This window comes from Nerophis lumbriciformis, linkage group LG07 (genome assembly GCF_033978685.3).
Source record: "Nerophis lumbriciformis linkage group LG07, RoL_Nlum_v2.1, whole genome shotgun sequence".
Classification (NCBI taxonomy): domain Eukaryota; kingdom Metazoa; phylum Chordata; class Actinopteri; order Syngnathiformes; family Syngnathidae; genus Nerophis; species Nerophis lumbriciformis.
Window position 1 is genome coordinate 19,002,394 of NC_084554.2, and position 20,107 is coordinate 19,022,500.

Consider the following 20,107-nt stretch of genomic DNA (forward strand, 5'->3'; position numbering starts at 1 on the left):
ATATCGGATATCGTCAAAAAGCCATTATCGGACATCCCTAATATATATATATATATATATATATATATATATATATATATATATATATATATATCCTGAAAATATGCAAACAAAACTGTGTTTAGATAATTGATACTTCAAACTTGCATAAATAAATCTTAAGGAATATAACATAACTTGGCTTCTGAGAGCTTCAAAATGTAATGAATAAAATGCTAAAGTTGTTGATAAACAAGCAATTATTTTAATAATTAAATATGGTCATTTTAAATGAATTATTATGATCACTTAAAATTAATTATTTCAAATATGTTTATTTTAATGTATAATTCTATGGCTGGATGTAATGAGTCAGAAAAAATACAAATAAAAATGCAATTAATTTTGATGTTTTTAGCAAAATATAGTAAAAAATGTATTTAGTTTAAAAAAAAATAATTAATAAATATATTTATTTTTAGGTAAGATAAACATAATAATACAATTTATCTCTAGTCTGTATGATTTAGTTCTTGTCACCCTGTTGTCCTCCCGTCTCTTCCCCCAGGATGGCTCCATGAGCTGGGCAAACGCCTGGGGATGTCCTACGTCAACAACACGGTCGGCGGCCCGTCGGTGCGCAGCTCGTACATCCCCGCCCTCTACTTCACCCTCAGCAGCCTGACCAGCATCGGCTTTGACAACGTGTGCGCCAACACGGACGCCGAGAAGATCTTCTCCATCTGCACCATGCTCAACGGCGGTATGCCGGACGCCTCGTATGGAATAACGTGATTGGGCAGGCACGCTGTTTATATCGTGGGAAAGCGGACGTGAAAAAAGGCTGTCCTCACTCAGGTCCGCATGGAGCTGGAGGGGGCGTGGCCTCCAGCTCCGGCTGAAAATCGGGAGATTTTCGGGAGAATATTTGTCCCGGGAGGTTTTCGGGAGAGGCGCTGAATTTCGGGATTCTCCCGGAAAATTCGGGAGGGTTGGCAAGTATGCGACAAACCATGTTCCCGACATCTACAAAGCAATTAGCTACGTGCTGCCACCTACTGATATGAAAGAGTATTACACGGTTACTCTGCCGGGCTGTCGACAGCACAGACACTCAACATCGGCACAATATTTGCGGATTATAATTACTGTTTTGCAAAAAAAGTTTTTAGCCCTTACATAATCTCCCACGGCACACCAGACTGTATTTCACGGCACACTTGTGCCGCGGCACAGTGGTTGAAAAACACTTGTCAACAAAACATGTAAATGTGGTTGTTTGGTCAAAATGTTGCAGAGATTACGTTTTACAGATTATCTTCAAGACGCTTTCTGACAGTCGCTTCAGGATGTGCCGTTTTGTGGGCGGTCTTATTTACGTGGCTCACCTTCGACAGCGTCTTCTCCACGTCATCTTTGTTGTAGCGGTGTAGCGTGCAAGGACGGGAGTGGAAGAAGTGTCAAAAGATGGAGCTAACTGTTTTAATGACATTCAGACTTGACTTAAATCAATAACGGAGCAGCATCTCCTCATCCGTGGCTCACTAGTGCAACAACAAGGCCGGAAAGGTGTCCCGTGAAAAAACGTCCGGCCGGAACTCTCTAATAACTAAAGTTCCTTGGGTGAATAATGTAAACTCACTACACCGGTATGTTTTAGCACTTTCATGGAGAGTTTACTGACAGATATAAGTTAGAACTTTACGCTACTTTATATTAGAAATGGCAACAGCAAAGGATGAATGTCCCATAACAAGAAGATAGAGAAAAAGAAGAAGAAACTACGGTGCCGGCACGGACTACAAAGGCGGACACGCGCAAATTTTCAGGATTTATGCAGATCCAAAATACACATCAGCAGGTACCAGAAGGTAAGAAAAGTTGGTTTTGCATAATACTGCCCGATAAAATGTCTGCTAATAGGTGACATTAGGGGTGGTATTGCTCAGTTGGTAGAGTGGCCGTGCCAGCAACTTGAGGGTTCCAGGTTCGATCCCCACTTCCGCCATCCTAGTCACTGCCGTTGTCCTTGGGCAAGACACTTTACCCACCTGCTCCCAGTGCCACCCACACTGGTTTAAATGTAACTTAGATATTGGGTTTCACTAAGTAAAGCGCTTTGAGTCACTAGAGAAAAGCGCTATATAAATATAATTCACTTCACTTCACATTTTGCGGTCCTTATACAAACACCATACTAATACTCGTATGTTGAAGAGTACATCTGACTACTGTAGCCGTAATGTGCCGACTATCCTTCAAGTGGTGCGGCTTCATAGCTTTTTGAGCGCCGTGTGTAATGTTCTATATTCTTAATGGAACATTTAAAGTTTTGGTGTTGTTTACGGACGTCATATTGCAGTCTACACGTATCTCTTATGTGTGACTGCCATCTACTGGTCACACTCAAATAAAATAGCTTTGAGGTTGGTAAGCACGACCAAAATTATTCCGTACATTAGGCGCACTGTCGATTTTTGAGAAAATTAAAGGATTTTAAGTGCGCCTTATAGTCCGAAAAATACGGTAAGTGGTTGTGTACTCTCTACCAGCTGTGATGAGTTTTTCCTTCTGTTTCGAGTAGGGCATAAGAGGCGAGTGTGCTGACTATCGAGTCAATGATAAAACGAGCTGGCCCGCCAATAGCGCAGGGTTTAAAGGGCCCGGCTCTGATTTGTTCCGCCAGTGACCCCCACCATTGGACTCTGGAAGTCGAGACCGTTGCGGGCAAAAAAAGTCAAAAGCCAGGAGGCATCCCGCTTCGAGACTGAAGTATTGCCGCCGTACGAAGCAACCAGGGGTCCCCTCAACTCTGATACGAAAGAAGGCAGCCCCATCGCACAGGAGGAAGAGGGAGAGGATGATGAAGACAGCGCTCTCCAGTAGGCTGTAAGTGTGTTTTAGGCACAGTTTTTGTTAAAATTGAGCGCCCAGGTACATTTTTCATGTTTCAATGTGTACACTTGCAACAACGTGTGCGGCCAATGTATGTACAAAATGAATAGGTTCCAAAAATGAGGTGAGTGCGGCTTAAAAACGGGTGCGCTCTATAGCTCGGATATTACAGTATTTGCATACATTGTGCAAGGCGGCATTTTTATTTACAGAAGTGTTTTATTTAGGTTTGCAGGTGCAAACTCAAACTTTATATTTTTTTTGCAAATAATAATAAAGTTAGAATTTCATGGCTGCAACACGTGCCAAAGTAGTTGGGAAAGGGCATGTTCACCACTGTGTCACATCACCTTTTCTTTTAACAACACTCAATAAACAATTGGTAACTGAGGAAACTACATGTTGAAGCTTTGAAAGTGGAATTCTTTCCCATTCTTGTTTTATGTAGAGCTTCAGTCGTTCAACAGTCCAGGGTTTCCGCTGTCGTATTTTACGCTTCATAATGTGCCACACGTTTTCGATGGGAGACAGGTCTGGACTGCAGGCGGGCCAGGAAAGTACCCGCACTCTTGTTTTACGAAGCCACGCTGTTGTAACACGTGCTGAATGTGGTTTGGCATTGTCTTGCTGAAATAAGCAGGGGCGTCCATGAAAAATACGGCGCTTAGATGGCAGCATATGTTGTTCCAAAACCTGTATGTACCTTTCAGCATTAATGGTGCCTTCACAGATGTGTAAGTTAACCATGCCTTGGGCACTAATGCACCCCCACAGATGCTGGCTTTTGAACTTTGCGTCGATAACAGTCTGGATGGTTCGCTTCCCCTTTGGTCCGTATGACACGATGTCGAATATTTCCAAAAACAATTTGAAATGTGGACTCGTCAGACCACAGAACACTTTTCCACTTTGCATGAGTCCATCTTAGATGATCTCGGGCCCAGAGAAGCCGGCGGCGTTTCTGGATGTTGTTGATAAATGGCTTTCGCTTTGCATAGTAGAGCTTTAACTTGCACTTACAGATGTAGCGACCAACTGTATTTAGTGACAGTGGTTTTCTGAAGTGTTCCTGAGCCCATGGGGTGATATCCTTTAGAGATTGATGTCGTTTTTTGATACAGTGCCGTCTGAGGGATCGAAGGTCACGGTCATTCAATGTTGGTTTCCGGCCATGCCGCTCACATGGAGTGATTTCTCTAGATTCTCTGAACCTTTTGATGATATTATGGACCGCAGATGTTGAAATCCCTAAATTTCTTGCAATTGCACTTTGAGAAACGTTGTTCTTAAACTGTTTGACTATTTGCTCACGCAGTTGTGGACAAAGGGGTGTACCTCGCTCCATCCTTTCTTGTGAAAGACTGAGCATTTTTTGGAAAGCTGTTTTTATACCCAATCATGGCACCCACCTGTTCCCAATGAGCCTGCACACCTGTGGGATGTTCCAAATAAGTGTTTGATGAGCATTCCTCAACTTTATTTATTGCCACCTTTCCCAACTTCTTTGTCAGGTGTTGCTGGCATCAAATTCAAAAGTTAATAATTATTTGCAAAAAAAAAATGTTTATCAGTTTGAACATCAAATATGTTGTCTTTGTAGCATATTCAACTGAATGTGGGTTGAAAATGATTTGTTAATCATTGTATTCCGTTTAAATTTACATGTAACACAATTTCCCAACTCATATGGAAACAGGGTTTGTAAATAAATAATGTTAAAGAGTAATTATTTATTTGCATAGTATTTTATTCCAGACAGAAGGTTTAAACACGCACTATACAGTAAATTCCGGACAAATGTCCTACACTTTTAGCCCTGCGGCTTATAAAACGGTGCGGGTAATTTATGAATTTGTCTTTCGCTGATTGCCATAATGTTTTGTGTTCAATAGTTTTCATTATACCCAACCATAGGACTGAAATGGTGGGTTATTGTTTGTGAAATGGCGCCATCCTTTGCACGTGTTCGCTCACTGCAGGTGCTGCTTTGTCCCATCCATCCATTTCCTACCGCTTGTTCCTTTCGGGGTCGCGGGGTGTGCTGGAGCCTATCCCAGCTGCATTTGGGCGGTATGCAGGGTACACCCTGGACAAGTCGCCACCTCATCGCAGGGCCAACACAGATAGACAGACAACATTCACACCCTCATTCACACACTAGGGCCAATTTAGTGTTGCTGCAAACTCCACACAGAAAGACCCCGAGCCCAGAGATCGAACCCAGGACCTTTGTATTGTGAGGCTTTCTGTTTTGCCTTCAATCAAAAGGATTCTTCATTCATCACTCCAAGCAAATTTTTTTTAAGTTTTACAATATTCAGGTAACTAAAACAATTCTTACTTACTAAACCGGCCTATTTGTGATGACTGAAGAAGTGTTTTCATGCATATAGCATGAAAACATGTTAGCTAATATGCTAACATGTTTACAAGTGTCTGTGTTAGTATTATTAACTTACGACAACATTATTTTTGTATTGTTTGTTTCACAAATTCCTCAGTAAATCCACCAAAACGTCACCGCGGAGTTATCGAGTGTGTTACGCTGATTGGAGAGCTCGCTTCCACAGCTTGTGGGTGCATGACGATGACTTCTGTTTTGTTTGATCAGCCGTTTTACTGCCGTGTTACAGACACCGTTTGGACCCAATTAAGGTATGTAAATAAAGATTTACTAAATATTTCTTTGTAAATAACTAATTTCACAACGTCCATATAGTCCAGTGTGGCTAATATATGAAAAAATATGTTTTCCTTAATGTTGGAGTTCAAATGTATTTGCAAACAATGTGCAATAAAATGCTACATTTCTGTTTATAAAAGTATGTTTTTCCGGACAGAAGTTTTGTCTCCCAGAGGAAGCTCTTTAGTAAGGTATCTGAAAAGTGCAATTTATATCTGTTTTAAAAGGAACATCTTTATAAAAAAAAAACTGGTGCTGTTCTTATAAAGATGCATTCTCCACAGTCACTCTACTCCTAGGGTCACCAACGCCCGTAAGGACCAGATGAGTCGCCCGCTGGGCCTGTTCTAAAAATAGCTCAAATAGCAGCACTTACCAGTGAGCTGTCTCTATTTTTTTAATTTTATTTATTTACTAGCAAACTGGTCTTGCTTTGCTCGACATTTTTTATTCTAAGAGAGACAAAACTCAAATAGAATTTGAAAATCCAAGAAAATATTTTAAAGACTTGATCTTCACTTGTTTAAATAAATTCATTTATTTTTTTGCTTTGCTTCTTATAACTTTCAGAAAGACAATTTTAGAGAAAAAAATACAACCTTAAAAATTATTTTAGGATTTTTAAACACATATACCTTTTTACTTTTTAAATTCCTTCCTCTTCTTTCCTGACTATTTAAATCAATGTTCAAGTAAATTATTTTTTTTATTGTAAAGAATAATAAATACATTTTAGATTAATTCTTCATTTTAGCTTCTGTTTTTTCGACGAAGAATATTTGTGAAATATTTCTTTAAACTTTTGATTAAAATTCAAAAAAAATATTCTGGCAAATCTAGAAAATCTGTAGAATCAAATTTAAATCTTATTTCAAAGTCTTTTGAATTTCTTTTAACATTTTTGTTCTGGAAAATCTAGAAGAAATAATGATTTGTCTTTGTTAGAAATATAGCTTGGTCCAATTTGTTATATATTCTAACAAAGTGCAGATTGGATTTTAACCTATTTAAAACATGTCATCAAAATTCTAAAATTAATCTTAATCAGGAAAAATTACTAATGATGTTCCATAAATTATTTTTTAAATTTTTTCAAAAAGATTTGAATTAGCTAGTTTTGCTCTTCTTTTTTTCGGTTGAATTTTGAATTTTAAAAAGTCGAAATTGAAGATAAACTATGTTTCAAAATTGTATTTTCATTTTTTTCGTGTTTTCTCCTCTTTTATAAAAATGTTAGTGGCTAGCTAGTTAAAATGGGATATTGTGATTTCACAAGACTGTCTTAGAATTGATCATTTGAAAATGTTCAACTTGAAAAATGTGCACTTAGAGAAAATATAAAAACAAAGTGTTGCATATTGCTATGTATCTGTTTCTGTATATATTTATTGAGATAAATCATTAAGATGATCAGTGTTTCCACAAAGATAAATATCATTAATTATTAATAATAACATAGAGTTAAAGGTAAATTGAGCAAATTGGCTATTTCTGGCAATTTATTTAAGTGTGTATCAAACTGGTAGCCCTTTGCATTATTCTGTACCCAAGAAGTAGCTCTTGGTTTCAAAAAGGTTGGTGACCCCTGCTCTACTCTAATCCCTGAGATCTACCTGCTGGCAGTGATCTGCTCCGAGTGGTCTGGCGGTAAAGGAGGGAGGGGCAGGAACTCTCCAAGGCCCAGGGACTCGGGACAGCCGTCGTCCGGGTGCAGAGGTGTCGCAACGGGGATCCGACCGGACTCTGCGTCGTCCAGGGACACTTTACTGTTGGAGAGGGAGCGCAGCAGGGGAAGACGCAATTTGAAGCCTCGAGGACGACCTACAGAAGGGGACAAGGAGGAAGACAATGTTTGAAAAAATGACAGAGAAAGGAAGAACGAGAGAACATATGATGATGGTTATCCTGATGAATTGTAACCATCCTGTATTCACAAACAATGTGTGCCTTATTGAGATAAAAATGAACACACGTTTGTATTATGAGAATCTGAAAATAGTGAGATTATTTTATTATCATGAGAATAAAAGTAGTACCCCAATTTACAAGTTTATAGGCTTTTTGTTGGGGACATAAGATCTGTCAATCTATGACATCACTGATTGGCCACTGTTGAAAAATATACTGTGTGTAAGCTCTCGCACAAATACAGATGTTCAATATCTGCAATAAGTGCCTATCTTCCCTCAGGGTCTCTGCAATCTACTGTTATTTGTTTTGTCTCCTTAAGCTGCTACAGTGTGTGTCTGTGTGTGTTGTTGTATTTCTACACTTCTTGAGACATCAACAAGGAAAAGTGCCTTCCGTATGAGGACCGGTGAACAAGTTAGGACATAAATCATGGTCCCAATACGGAAAATCATTGCCTCTAATAGAGAATGTCTCATTTGCACCCCTGGTGGTGAAATCTATCAAAATTAGGGTGGTCCCAAAAAGGAGGGATTTTTCAAATTGACTGTGTGTCAGTTTTAAAAGTGCTCCCCCTCTGGTCAACATATGAAATAAGTGCGTGTAAAAATTTTAATTGCACACTCTCTGGCCAACAAATGTGATAACAAGTGTGTGTAAGAAATTGAAATGCGCCCCCTTTGGCCAATTTTTTTTTTTTTTTTTTTAATAAATAATGTATATAGAGAAGTAAATAAAGATTAAAAACCAATTACAAAAAATTTTTAAAAAAATAACTAAAAGCTTACCTTTTTTATATTTGCATGTATGTATATATTATTATTGTTGTAAATACAAATCTTTATATATCTAGAAAGGGTGGTCCTAAAGAGGTAGGCATTTTTCGGAGGTCTCAAGAAGGTAACAAATTCAGGAATGTGGGTGTGTAAGCTTGTCATGTTAAATGTGTCTTTTAAAGATCTAGCCTATTCTTTTTTATGCTTTTAATGTTTAATTATGTCTGCACTTTAAGGGTTTCTACTGCAAATTGCATTGTGCTGATACATTGACAGTTAAGACAATTCTAAATCTAATGAACATAATGAGGATGAATGTCACATAAAAAGATAAAGAAAAAGAAGAAGCTTATCGACTACGTGTCTGCATGGACTACAAAGGCGGACGCGCGCAATTTTTCAGGATTTATGCAGATCCCAAATACAGATCAGCAGGTACCAGAAGGTAAGAAAAGTTTCTTTTGCATAATATTGCGAAACAAAACGCCAGATAATATGTCTTACCTTATACACACACCATAATAATACTCTTATGTTGAAGCACATCAAGCGGTGCGGCTTCATAGCTTACCAAAGTCGTACTAAAACTATTTGATAGATTTTTGAGTGCCGTGTGTAATGTTTTATATTTTCAATGAAACTTAGAAAATGCTGGTGTTGTTTACTTGAGTCATATTGCCATCATAGTGCAGTCGACAGATCTACTGGTCACACTTATCATTCCACCATGTACCCAATAAAATTGCTTCAAGGTCGGTAAGCAAAACCGGAACAACATTTCTCAATGAGCTATTGCAAGTATTATAGGGATTTCACCATCTACGGTCCGTAATATTGTCACAGGGTGTAGGTGACAAACCCCAAGATGCAGAGACGGCAGGCTTGGTGCAGGAAAACATTATTCAATTTAACACTAAAACAAGAACAAACAAAAGGGTACAAACAAAAGGCGGAGAACAAACTTGGCTATGAACAAAAACTAGCACAAAGGCTAACTGTGGACAAGAAACAAAAACACTTACTGTGACACGAAGGAACTATGACATGAGCAGAGTGAACAGAAGTAGACACAGCTAGAACCACAAGTATTAATGACATTGACAATCATAATGACAATACTCCAGCACAGACTGGATGGCAAGGCAGGTTTAAATAGCAGCTGGCTGATTGACACCAGGTGTGGCCAGGTGCCAATCAGCCACAGCTGAGGGAGACAAGCAGGAAATAGAACCAAAATAAGAGCGCTTACAGGAAATAAAGACAGACAGAGGAAAAACTCAAAACATAACTAAACTGTCAGTGAAAAACCTGACAAATATCATCAAAGTGTGAGATGAAGATGTGTGAAAAATAACTTTAACAATTATTTTAGCCAAAATCAGCCAGCTAAATTTTGTCTGGATCAATTCAAGTACTTTAATAATATAATAAAGGCGAATCACGATCGCACAAACACAGAGACAGACAGGCACCAATGCGGAGGTATCATGAGATTAAACATACAATCTATTAAATAGCCAACATGTTAAGAAGTAATCAATGATACAATTATATACAGTGAGTCTATTAGAGTGCTAAAGCTGCCAGGAGGTAATCAATAATCAATTTATCAGTTTGCAGCGTTTTTAAACATCATCACAAAATGCCTTTTTTCTTTTTGAGGAAGTTTGATTTTTTTTGTTTTGTTGTTTGTTTTCATTACTGCTATTTTAACTGATTTTTATAACACATAAACCAGGCTACTGTATTTTAAAATCCTTTTTTTTCCTCAAAACTCGACTGTGCGCCTTATAACCCGGTGCACCTAATGTACGGAATGATTCTGGTTTTGCTTACCGACCTCAAAGCAATTTTATTTGGTACATGGTGTAATGATAAGTGTGACCAGTAGATGGCAGCCAAACATAAGATATACATGTAGACAGCAATATGATGGCAATATGACTCAAGTAAACAACACCAACATTGTATATGTTCCATTGAAAATATAGAACATTACACACAGCGCTCAAAAATCTATCAAAATGTTTTAGTACGACTTTGGTAAGCTATGAAGCCACACCGCTTGATGGATTGTAGGCACATTAAACATGCAAGTATTATTAGTGTGTATACAGTAAGACATATTATCTGGCCTTTCCTTTCTTTAAATATTGTTTTGCAAAATATTATGCAAAAGCAACTTTTTTTACCTTCTGGTACCTGCTGATCTGTATTTGGGATCTGCATAAATAAATAAAAAATGCGCCCATCCGCCTTTGTAGTCTGTGGGACACCGTAGTCGATAAACTTCTTCTTTTTCTTTATCTTCTTGTTATGGGACATTCATCCTTCGCTGTTGCCATTTCTAATATAAAGTAGTGTAAAGTTCTTACTTATATCTGTCAGTAAACTCGCCATGAAAGCGCTAAAACATACCGGAGTAGTGAGTTTACATTATTCACCCAAGGAACTTTAGAGAGTTCCGGTAGGACGTTTTTTCCCGGGACACATTGTTGTTGTTTCCGGATGAGGAGATGCTGCTCCATTATTGATTTAAGTAAAGTCTGAATGTCATTAAAACAGTTAGCTCCGTCTTATGACACTTCTTCCACTCCCGTCCTTGCACGCTACACCGCTACAACAAAGATGACGGGGAGAAGACGCTGCCGAAGGTGAGCCACGTAAATAAGACCGCCCACAAAACGGCGCATCCAGAAGCGACTGTCAGAAAGCGGCTTGAAGACTTGAGACTTTGACCAAAGAACCAACATTACATGTTATGTAGACCACAAGGAAGTGTTTTCCATTTACAAAAAAATAATAATAATATGACTCCTTTAGTGCGCCTTATATATGAAAAAAGATTAAAAAAATAGACCATTTGTCGGCAGTGTGCCCTATGGACCGGAAAATACGGTAATGTTTGTTTTTTTAGAATGTTGCCTTTCCTTTCTTTAAAAATGTTAATAGTCAGTCATTTAAAAAAAAAAAAAAAAAAAGAGCTGAATGAGCAGCACAGTTACAGTGTAAATAAATATTTATGAATGAATTTGTCATCTTTGTTGCTCATAAGCACATGCCTAAAATAACTTAAACTGCATTTAAAAGTCGGTGGAAAAATTAGAGCCAATAAATATGTGTATGCTTTATTATCCAACTAGTCGATTAATCGTGAAGGTAGTTGATGATAAGTGGATTATCAAAATAGTCGTTAGTTGCAGCCCTACCGTCAATTGCTTTTTTCACACCAGTCACACAGTTCCAACTGTGTGGTAGTTGAATTTCCACCGATTAAATGTTTTTATATGTACATAAAACATATTTGCAATGGGGGTTAAATAGTGCTCTTAATTTAAGTCACATACTTAAGTCAACATCTTTCAGAATGGCTGACGTAAGTGGTTGTGGACATACACAAAATTAGCCATTGTTGCACATTGTCTTGCATATTGTCATGGATCTTTGACAATAAAGATGTTTATTTGACATAGTTTTCCTCAAGTTGTGCAGAATTTAAATGGTTCTATCCTGTTAGTTTTTTTTGTTGATTTGTTGTTGCTGAAACACAAATGTGCTTTTGTAAAAACACATGTTACGGCTCAGGCTCCTGCCAACGCCGCTCATCCGTCTGTGCGCACCTCGGGACACGCCCACGGGTGCGCACATCCAGGGACGCGCATGGCGCGTCCCCGCCCTGCAGCAGCCACCAGCTGCAATCACTCACCAGCAATCTACACTCCTGGGTCTGATGAGGGCGAGATCAATAAAAGACCAGTGGACCCAAGGATCGTCGCGGGAACTTAGCTTTCTCATGGTGTACCGTAAGCAACAAGCTTTATGCTATATTCGTGTTTCCTCTCCGTGCCTTGATTTGTCCCTTGTCTTCTCCCGTGTCCCCGCAGTACCCTCCGTCGCCTGGAAAGTGAGCTGTGCGTCTCATTTTACCCTGGATCTCCCTCTGGACTCTGACTGCTTCCTTCGTTCCTCGACCTCTTGCTCGCCCCTGGATTCCGACGCCTCTCTCTCGCCCCGGATAACCTGCCTGCCCCATGGACTTCCTCGTATCTCGTTCAACACGTTGGTAACACTCACTTCAGTTAACTACACACATAGTCTTACACCACACACTCTTGTATTCTAGTTCACACTCCATTTCCTTAGTTTAGTAGTATTGTTTATTATTATTTATATATATATATATGTTGACTATATATATTTATATATAATAAATAATTGTATATACTGCCCCCTGGTGTCTGTTTGCCGTCACCTCCTCTCAGTAAACACAACAACACAAGCGTTAATAATGACCAAGTTAACAACACAACAGCACTTGTCAACATAAACTGACCCATGGTCATACTTGCCAACCTTGAGACCTCCGATTACGGGAGGTAGGGGGGTGGGGGTGGTTGGGGCGTGGTCGTGGTGGGGCGGGGGCGTGGTTGGGGGCGTGGCTAAGAGGGGAGGAGTATATTTTCAGCTAGAATTCACCAAGTCAAGTATTTCATATATATATACACAGTATATATACATATATATATATATATATATATATATATATATATATATATATATAGCTAGAATTCACTGAAAGAGAAGTATTTTATATATATATCAAGAGGGACAGAGACAGCGCACAGTGCATGTGGATCACATGTTACCATGGCGAGAAAACATGGAGAGACTGCCAGTTATCTAGTCTCCACCAGTTGCAGAAAATGTGCCATCAGTACAACTGGACAGTGCTGTTTCAGTTCCATCACCAGGACCATCAGTGAGTCAGACACAAACTAGTCTCATCATTGAACCAGATTCAAGGGCTGCTGAGTTGCCATCATCAGAACCCAGATCACCCACAACAAAAACCCCACCAGTGATCCGCAGTTACCCAGAAAGGTTTCGAGTACCACCAAAAAAACTGAATCTCTGAAGACAGTATAAAAATCTGTGTTAAAGATGTACAAATACTGTTTGTATAATAAGCATGTTATTGTTTACAAATGAGGGTTAAGAGTTCAGTACTAAAAAAAAAAAAAGAATGTGGCTTAAGTACAGTTTTTTAATTGAGCTGCTGCATTTTTTGGTTGGGTTGTTTGGGTGATCTATGTTTGTCTGTTGCCATCTCCTGGTGAATGTTGGCTATAGCGTACTGTGGTTACTTTTTGGTTGGCCAACGATTTACGTGGTGTTGCGCACCTGACGTCAAGTGTGTGAGTCTGTTCTGAAGTCTACAGTAAAGAGACGTACTTCATCACCTAGCCTGTTTATTGCCTCCAACTCAATATATTACAACAACATTGCTCCATGCAGACCCTCCAGGTCCGCATGGACCTGGAGGGGGCGTGGCCTCCAGGTCCGCCTGAATTTCGGGAGATTTTCGGGAGAAAATTTGTCCCGGGAGGTTTTCGGGAGAGGCGCTGTATTTCGGGAGTCTCCCGGAAAATCCGGGAGGGTTGGCAAGTATGCCCATGGTTCATATAAATGTCTCGCAGTTTATTTCAATTAACGCAGCCGGGCAGATACGTCGACTGTTCGCTTTTTAGTACCATATTTTCCGGTCCATAGGGCGCACCGAATTATAAGGCGCACTGCCGATGAATGGTCTATTTTTGATATATTTTTCATATATAAGGCGCACCGATTATAGGGCACATTAAAGGAGTCATATTATTAAAAAAAAATTCTAAATATAAAACACTTCCTTGTGGTCTACATAACATGTAATGGTGGTTCTTTGGTCAAAATGTTGCATGGATTATGTTTTACAGATAATCTTCAAGCCGCTTTCTGACAGTCGCTTCCGGATGCGCTGTTTTGTGGGCGGTCTTATTTACGTGGCTCACCTTCGGCAGCGTCTTCTCCCCGTCATCTTTGTTGTAGCGGTGTAGCGTGCAAGGACGAAGTGTCAAAAGATGGAGTTAACTGTTTTAATCACATTCAGACTTTACTTAAATCAATAATGAAGCAGCATCTCCTCATCCGGAAACATCAACAAGGCCGGAAATGTGTCCCGTTAAAAACTGTCTGACCGGAACTCTAATAACTAAAGTTCCTTGGGTGAATAATGTAAACTCACTACACCGGTATGTTTTAGCGCTTTCGTGGTGAGTTTACTGACAGATATAAGTAAGAACTTTACACTACTTTATATTAGAAATGGCAACAGCGGAGAATGAATGTCCCATAACAAGAAGATAGAGAAAAAGAAGAAGCTTATCGACTACGCGCCCACTTTTTCAGGATTTATGCAGATCCCAAATACAGATCAGCAGGTTCCAGAAGGTAAGAAAAGTTGCTTTTGCATAATATTGCGAAACAAAACGCCAGATAATATGTCTTACCTTATATTCACACCATAATAATACTCGTATGTTGATGCACATCAAACGGTGCGGCTTCATAGCTTACCAAAGTCGTACTAAAACATTTTGATAGATTTTTGAGCGCCGTGTGTAATGTTCTATATTTTCAATGGAACATATACAATTTTGGTGTTGTTTACTTGAGTCATATTGCCATCATAGTGCAGTCTACACATATCTCTTATGTTTGACTGCCATCCACTGGTCACAATTATCATTACACAATGTACCAAATAAAATTGCTCCGAGGTCGGTAAACAAAACCAGAATTATTCCGTACACCGGGTTATAAAGCGCACTGTCGAGTTTTGAGGGGAAAAAAGGATTTTAGGTACGCCTTATAGTCCGGACAATACGCTAATAAGACTACCGTAGATCAGGATTTGATAAGTTGATCACCTTGTTAAACGTGTGCCTTCGCGTCAGGCCGGACGAAGGTCAGGTGAGTATTTACCTGTGACGAGCCAGGTGGGCAGGCGGTGGTTGAGCTCCTGTTTGCCGTCTTGCAGTGTCTCCTCACTCATGACCTCAAAGTTGAGGATGAACATGATCACCATGCCATCTTCGTTCTTCACGGGCACCACATCCACCATACACAGGAAGCACTGACCTGCATGGACACACACAGACGAGGCTCACTCAGACCGATTGCAATCAGCGGGAGCTTTTATCTAGGACATCTTCTAATACCAAAGTGCATGGTTTTAAAAATCAGACACCTCCAGTCCAAAGGGGCAGACTTGATCTTTATACATATTAACTTTATAATCATTAAATCTCTCATGAGAACATGCAGTGCTGCTTGGAATACATAGCTTACACCTTGGACATGTCGCCTCCTCATTAACTGCCATCAAGAAAATATATTTGAAGCCAGCGAAGCCAAACATCAGTTTGTGGGGTATTTACATTAATAAAAATTAAATAGTTAACTTTTCTGAGAAACAGCATATTCCAGACTGATATAAGCATGTCCACTGTAGAGGACACTGCTTCTCATGAAGTAAAGTTGTAAGACACAAAAGTGAACATTATTGTTTTACACTGGACGTTTACATTGTCACTTTAAGGACACGCAACTGTAAACAATCTTTTTTAATATTTGCCTGAAACAGTGTATGTCTCTGCACATTTATTTGAACTTAAAAATACATGTATGTAGTAGGGTGTACGGTATAGTACCGTTTTTGATTCATTAGTACCGCGATACTATACTAGTACCGCGGTACTAATGAATCAAAAACGGTACTATACTCTGTTTGAAAAGTACCGGTTAGCCATATATTTAATTATTTTTTTTACAGGCATGACGGCGCGTCATCCTCACGTCATGACATCGCTGGTTTTCTGAGCAGAGGAGCATGTTCGGCAGTGCACAATCAGTGAGTACTTACAAGCAGACAAGGTGTGTAGACAGAAAAGGGACGAGGAATAGCTAAACATGCTTCACCGCTAATGACGCTGTTCCTGAATGTAAACAAATGCCATGGGTGGATCTACACCTGACATCCACTGTAATAATATCAAGTACAAGCGTGTATCTAGTCGATACTACTATGATTACATCAATATTTTTTATCGTCACAAAATCATCTGTCTTTTAAAAAAAAATTCATATTAGATTCATAAACTCAGTAAATACGTCCCTGGACACATGAGAACTTCAATTATGACCAATGTATGATCCTGTAACTACTTGATATCGGATCGATACCTACATTTGTGGTATCATCCAAAACTAATGTAAAGTATCCAAACAACAGAAGAATAGGTGATTATTACATTTTAACAGAAGTGTAGATAGGACATGTTGAAATGGAAAATAAGCAGATATTAACGGGAAATGAAAAATGTAGATTAATAATCCATTTTTACAGCTTGTTCTTTATAATTTTGACAAAATAATAGAATGAGAAATGACAGAATATGTTACTGCGTATGTCAGCGGACTAAATTAGGAGCCTTTGTTTGCTTACTTACTACTAAAAGACAAGTTGTCTAGTATATTCACTATTTCATTTAACGACAAAATTGTTCTTTGATTCAGAATCAGAATCAGAATCAGCTTTATTGTCATTACGCAAGGTAACGAGATTGAGGCCATTCCATACAGTGCGATGTGTGCATGCTAGAAAAAATGAATATATACATGAAAAAACAAAAAACAAAAACAGGGTGGTTGGTGGAATGGGTTATTGCACCGAAGAGAAGGCAGTTATGAGGGACAATGGGGCAGTCCGTTCAGGATGGTTATGGCCCTGGGGAAGAAGCTGTTCTTTAGCCTGTTTGTTTTGGTTTTAATGCACCTGTAGCGCTTCCCAGAGGGCAGCAGGTGGAACAGGTCAGAGCCAGGGTGGGTGCTGTCCTTGATGATGGCACTGGCTCTGTTGAGGCAGCGGGAGGTGTAGATGTCCGTCAGAGAGGGGAGAGGGCGGCCGATGATCTTCTGAGCCGTCTTGACCACTCTTTGCAGCCTCTCCCTGTCTGCTGCAGTGCAGCTGCCGTACCATACCGTAATACAGTAGGTCAGCAGGCTCTCGATGGACGAGCGGTAGAAGGTCAGCTGCAGGTCAGGCTTCAGGTTGTACTTCCCAAGGACTCTAAGGAAGTGTAGCCGCTGCTGAGCCTTCTTGATGATTGATGTGGTGTTGACTGTCCAGGAGAAGTCATTAGAGATGTGGACTCCAAGGTACCTGAAGGTGTGGACCCTCTCTACACGCTCGTCGTTGATGTAGAGGGGGGCAGGGTCGGTGCTGCTCCTCCTGAAGTCGACGATGATCTCTCTGGTCTTGCTGGTGTTGAGAGCGAGGTTGTTCTCCGAAGACCAGGCCGTCAGCTTCAGGACCTCCTCTCTGTAGGCAGCCTCGTCACCCCTGGAGATGAGCCCGACCACTGTGGTATCGTCGGCGAACTTGAAGGTAAGGTTGTCACTGTGGGCCGGACTGCAGTCATGGGTGTAAAGGCAGTAGAGGAGGGGGCTCAGCACACAGCCCTGTGGGGAGCCGATGCTCAGCGTGCGGGAGGATGAGAGGTGCGGGCCAAGTCTCACATTCTGGGGTCGGTCCGTTAGGAAGTCCCTTATCCAGGCGTTTGTGAGAGGGGGGAGGCCAAGAGTGTCCAGTTTATTGCAGAGTCTGTCCGGGATTATTGTATTGAAGGCAGAGCTATAGTCCACAGAGAGCATCCGGACGTAGCTCTGCTGCTGCTCCAGGTGGTTCAGAGCAGAGTGGAGAGCAACAGCGATGGCGTCCTCTGTGGACCTGTTCGCCCGGTATGCGAACTGGTGGGGGTCGAAGTCTGGAGGGATATGGTCCTTGATGTGCTGGAGAACAAGTCGCTCGAAGCACTTCATGATTACCGGAGTGAGGGCCACTGGTCGGTAATCATTCAGGCTGGTGATGGGAGACTTCTTCGGCACCGGGATTATTGTAGATGACTTCAGGCAGGATGGGATGACTGCCTGAGCCAGGGAGAGGTTGAAGATCCTGGTGAGGGGGGGAGCGAGCTGATGGGCGCACGTCCTGAGCACCTTTCCAGGTACTCCGTCTGGTCCGGTAGCCTTCCTGGGGTTCACAGCCAGGAGCACTCGTCTGACACTGTGCTCCTGTACAGTGAGTGGGGTGGCGCCGGAGCCCGGTGGGGGCGGGGGCAGGGCTGGAGCAGATGAGTGTCGCTGGGGGGTTTCGAAACGGGCAAAGAAACAGTTAAGCTCCTCTGCCAGTGTCGCACTCTGATCCGCAGTTGTCATATTGCAGCCTCTGAAGTTCGTGATGTCATGAATGCCCCGCCACACCTCCCGTGAGTTTTTGCTGGACAGATGGGACTCTATGCACCTCCTGTGGTCCGCCTTTGCTTTTTTAATCCCTCTCTTCAGGTCGGCTCTAGCAACACTGTACAGTGCCCTGTCCCCTGACCTGAAGGCTGCGTCGCGGGCCCTGAGGAGTGTGCGGACCTGGCTGGTCATCCAGGGTTTCTTGTTGGGGTAAACCCGGATGGTTTTTTCCACAGTCACATTCCCGATGCAGAACTTTATGTAGTCCAGCACCGTTCCTGTGGCTGTCTCCAGCTCCTGTTGTTGGAAGAGGTCCCAGTCTGTGTGTTGGAAGCAGTCCTGAAGTTTTTGTGATAGGCCTGGCCTGGCGTCTGATGGGGGTGTAGGTAGAAGAGAGCAGGAGGGAAAGATGGTCTGACTGTCCAAGCTGGGGGAGGGGTGTAGCTCTGTACGCGTGCTTTATGTTGGTATACACGTGGTCCAGGGTGTTATTGCCCCTTGTAGAACACTTCACGTGCTGGTAGAACTTAGGGAGTACAGTCTTCAGATTGGCCTTATTAAAATCCCCTGCTATGATATGAACACCGTCGGGGTGGGCCCGCTGCTGTTCGTTGACGGTGTTCAGCAGAAGAGAGAGCGCTGTGTTTACTTTGGCGTCCGGTGGAATATACACAGCCGTGATGATAACAACAGACAGCTCTCTCGGGAGAAAAAAAGGCCGACATCTAACAGACATGTACTCCACGTCCGGGCAACAGTGCTGTTCAGTGATTGTCCCGTTGTTGCACCAGTTCTCATGCACGTAGATACAGAGCCCCCCCCCCCCCCCCCCCCTCTGCTCTTACCGGAGTCCTTAGTTCTGTCCCGGCGGAGCAGAGTGCGTCCGGCTAGCTGCATGCTAGCATCGGGTATTTCCGGGTGAAGCCAGGTTTCGGTGATAATCATAGCACAACAGTCCCGAACATAGCGGTTTCCAGCAAGTTGTAACTCCAGGTCGTCCATCTTCTGTACAAGGGATCTGGCATTAGAGAGGAACAGGCTCGGTAGAGGTGGCTTGTGGGGTTGTTTCCTAAGCCTGAGCAAGACGCCGGACCTGCGGCCACGCTTCTGCTTCCTCTCCCTCCTCCGTCTGCGCCGTCTCCCAGACCCGACAACAAACCACGGAGAGCCCTGTGCTCTCGCTATGTCATCTGGGATGTTGTGCTCGTGGTGAAAGTCGCTCGAAACAGATATCTGGTGCGAGTTACCGATATCCAAGAGTGACTGGCGGGTGTACCGGGTGTTTGCAGTACAGGTGGTGCACAAAAGGAAAAAAAACATGAAGAAAAGAAGGAAGAAAGAGCACTGAAATGGAGAGCTGTAAGCCGCTGCGTCTGTGCGCGCCGCCATCTTGGATTTTTTTTTTGATTTTTTTGATTGCAATAAGAAACATATGTTTAATGTACCCTAAGATTTGTTGTTAAAATAAAGCCAATAATGCAATTTTTTTTGTGGTCCCCTTTATTTCGAAAAGTATGGAAATACATTTTGGTACCGATACCGGTACCAAAATATTGGTATCGAGACAACCATAGTATGTACTAATAAATATGGATAGGACTTGTTAGCATTATGTTTGTGTTCAATTACAGTAAGTTGAATTGAAGTCTTTTTTTTTTTGGACATATACCACAATAATACCGTGATAATATCGTACTGTGAGATTTGATACCGTTACATCCCGAGCTATTAATAATTGATTTTTTTA

General features: G+C 41.3%; 1 protein-coding gene across 1 annotated transcript in view; it reads right to left on the bottom strand.

The window, feature by feature from the left end:
* Positions 1-20,107, bottom strand: part of kcnh2b (potassium voltage-gated channel, subfamily H (eag-related), member 2b) — a 723,936-nt gene that overhangs the window by 346,975 nt on the left and 356,854 nt on the right. Inside the window, exons 3-4 of the mRNA XM_061965721.2 lie at positions 15,043-15,198; positions 7,171-7,378 (exon numbers count right to left, since the gene is read on the bottom strand). Coding sequence (XP_061821705.1) covers positions 7,171-7,378; positions 15,043-15,198 — 364 coding nt within the window. The remainder of the gene's footprint in view (positions 1-7,170; positions 7,379-15,042; positions 15,199-20,107) is intronic.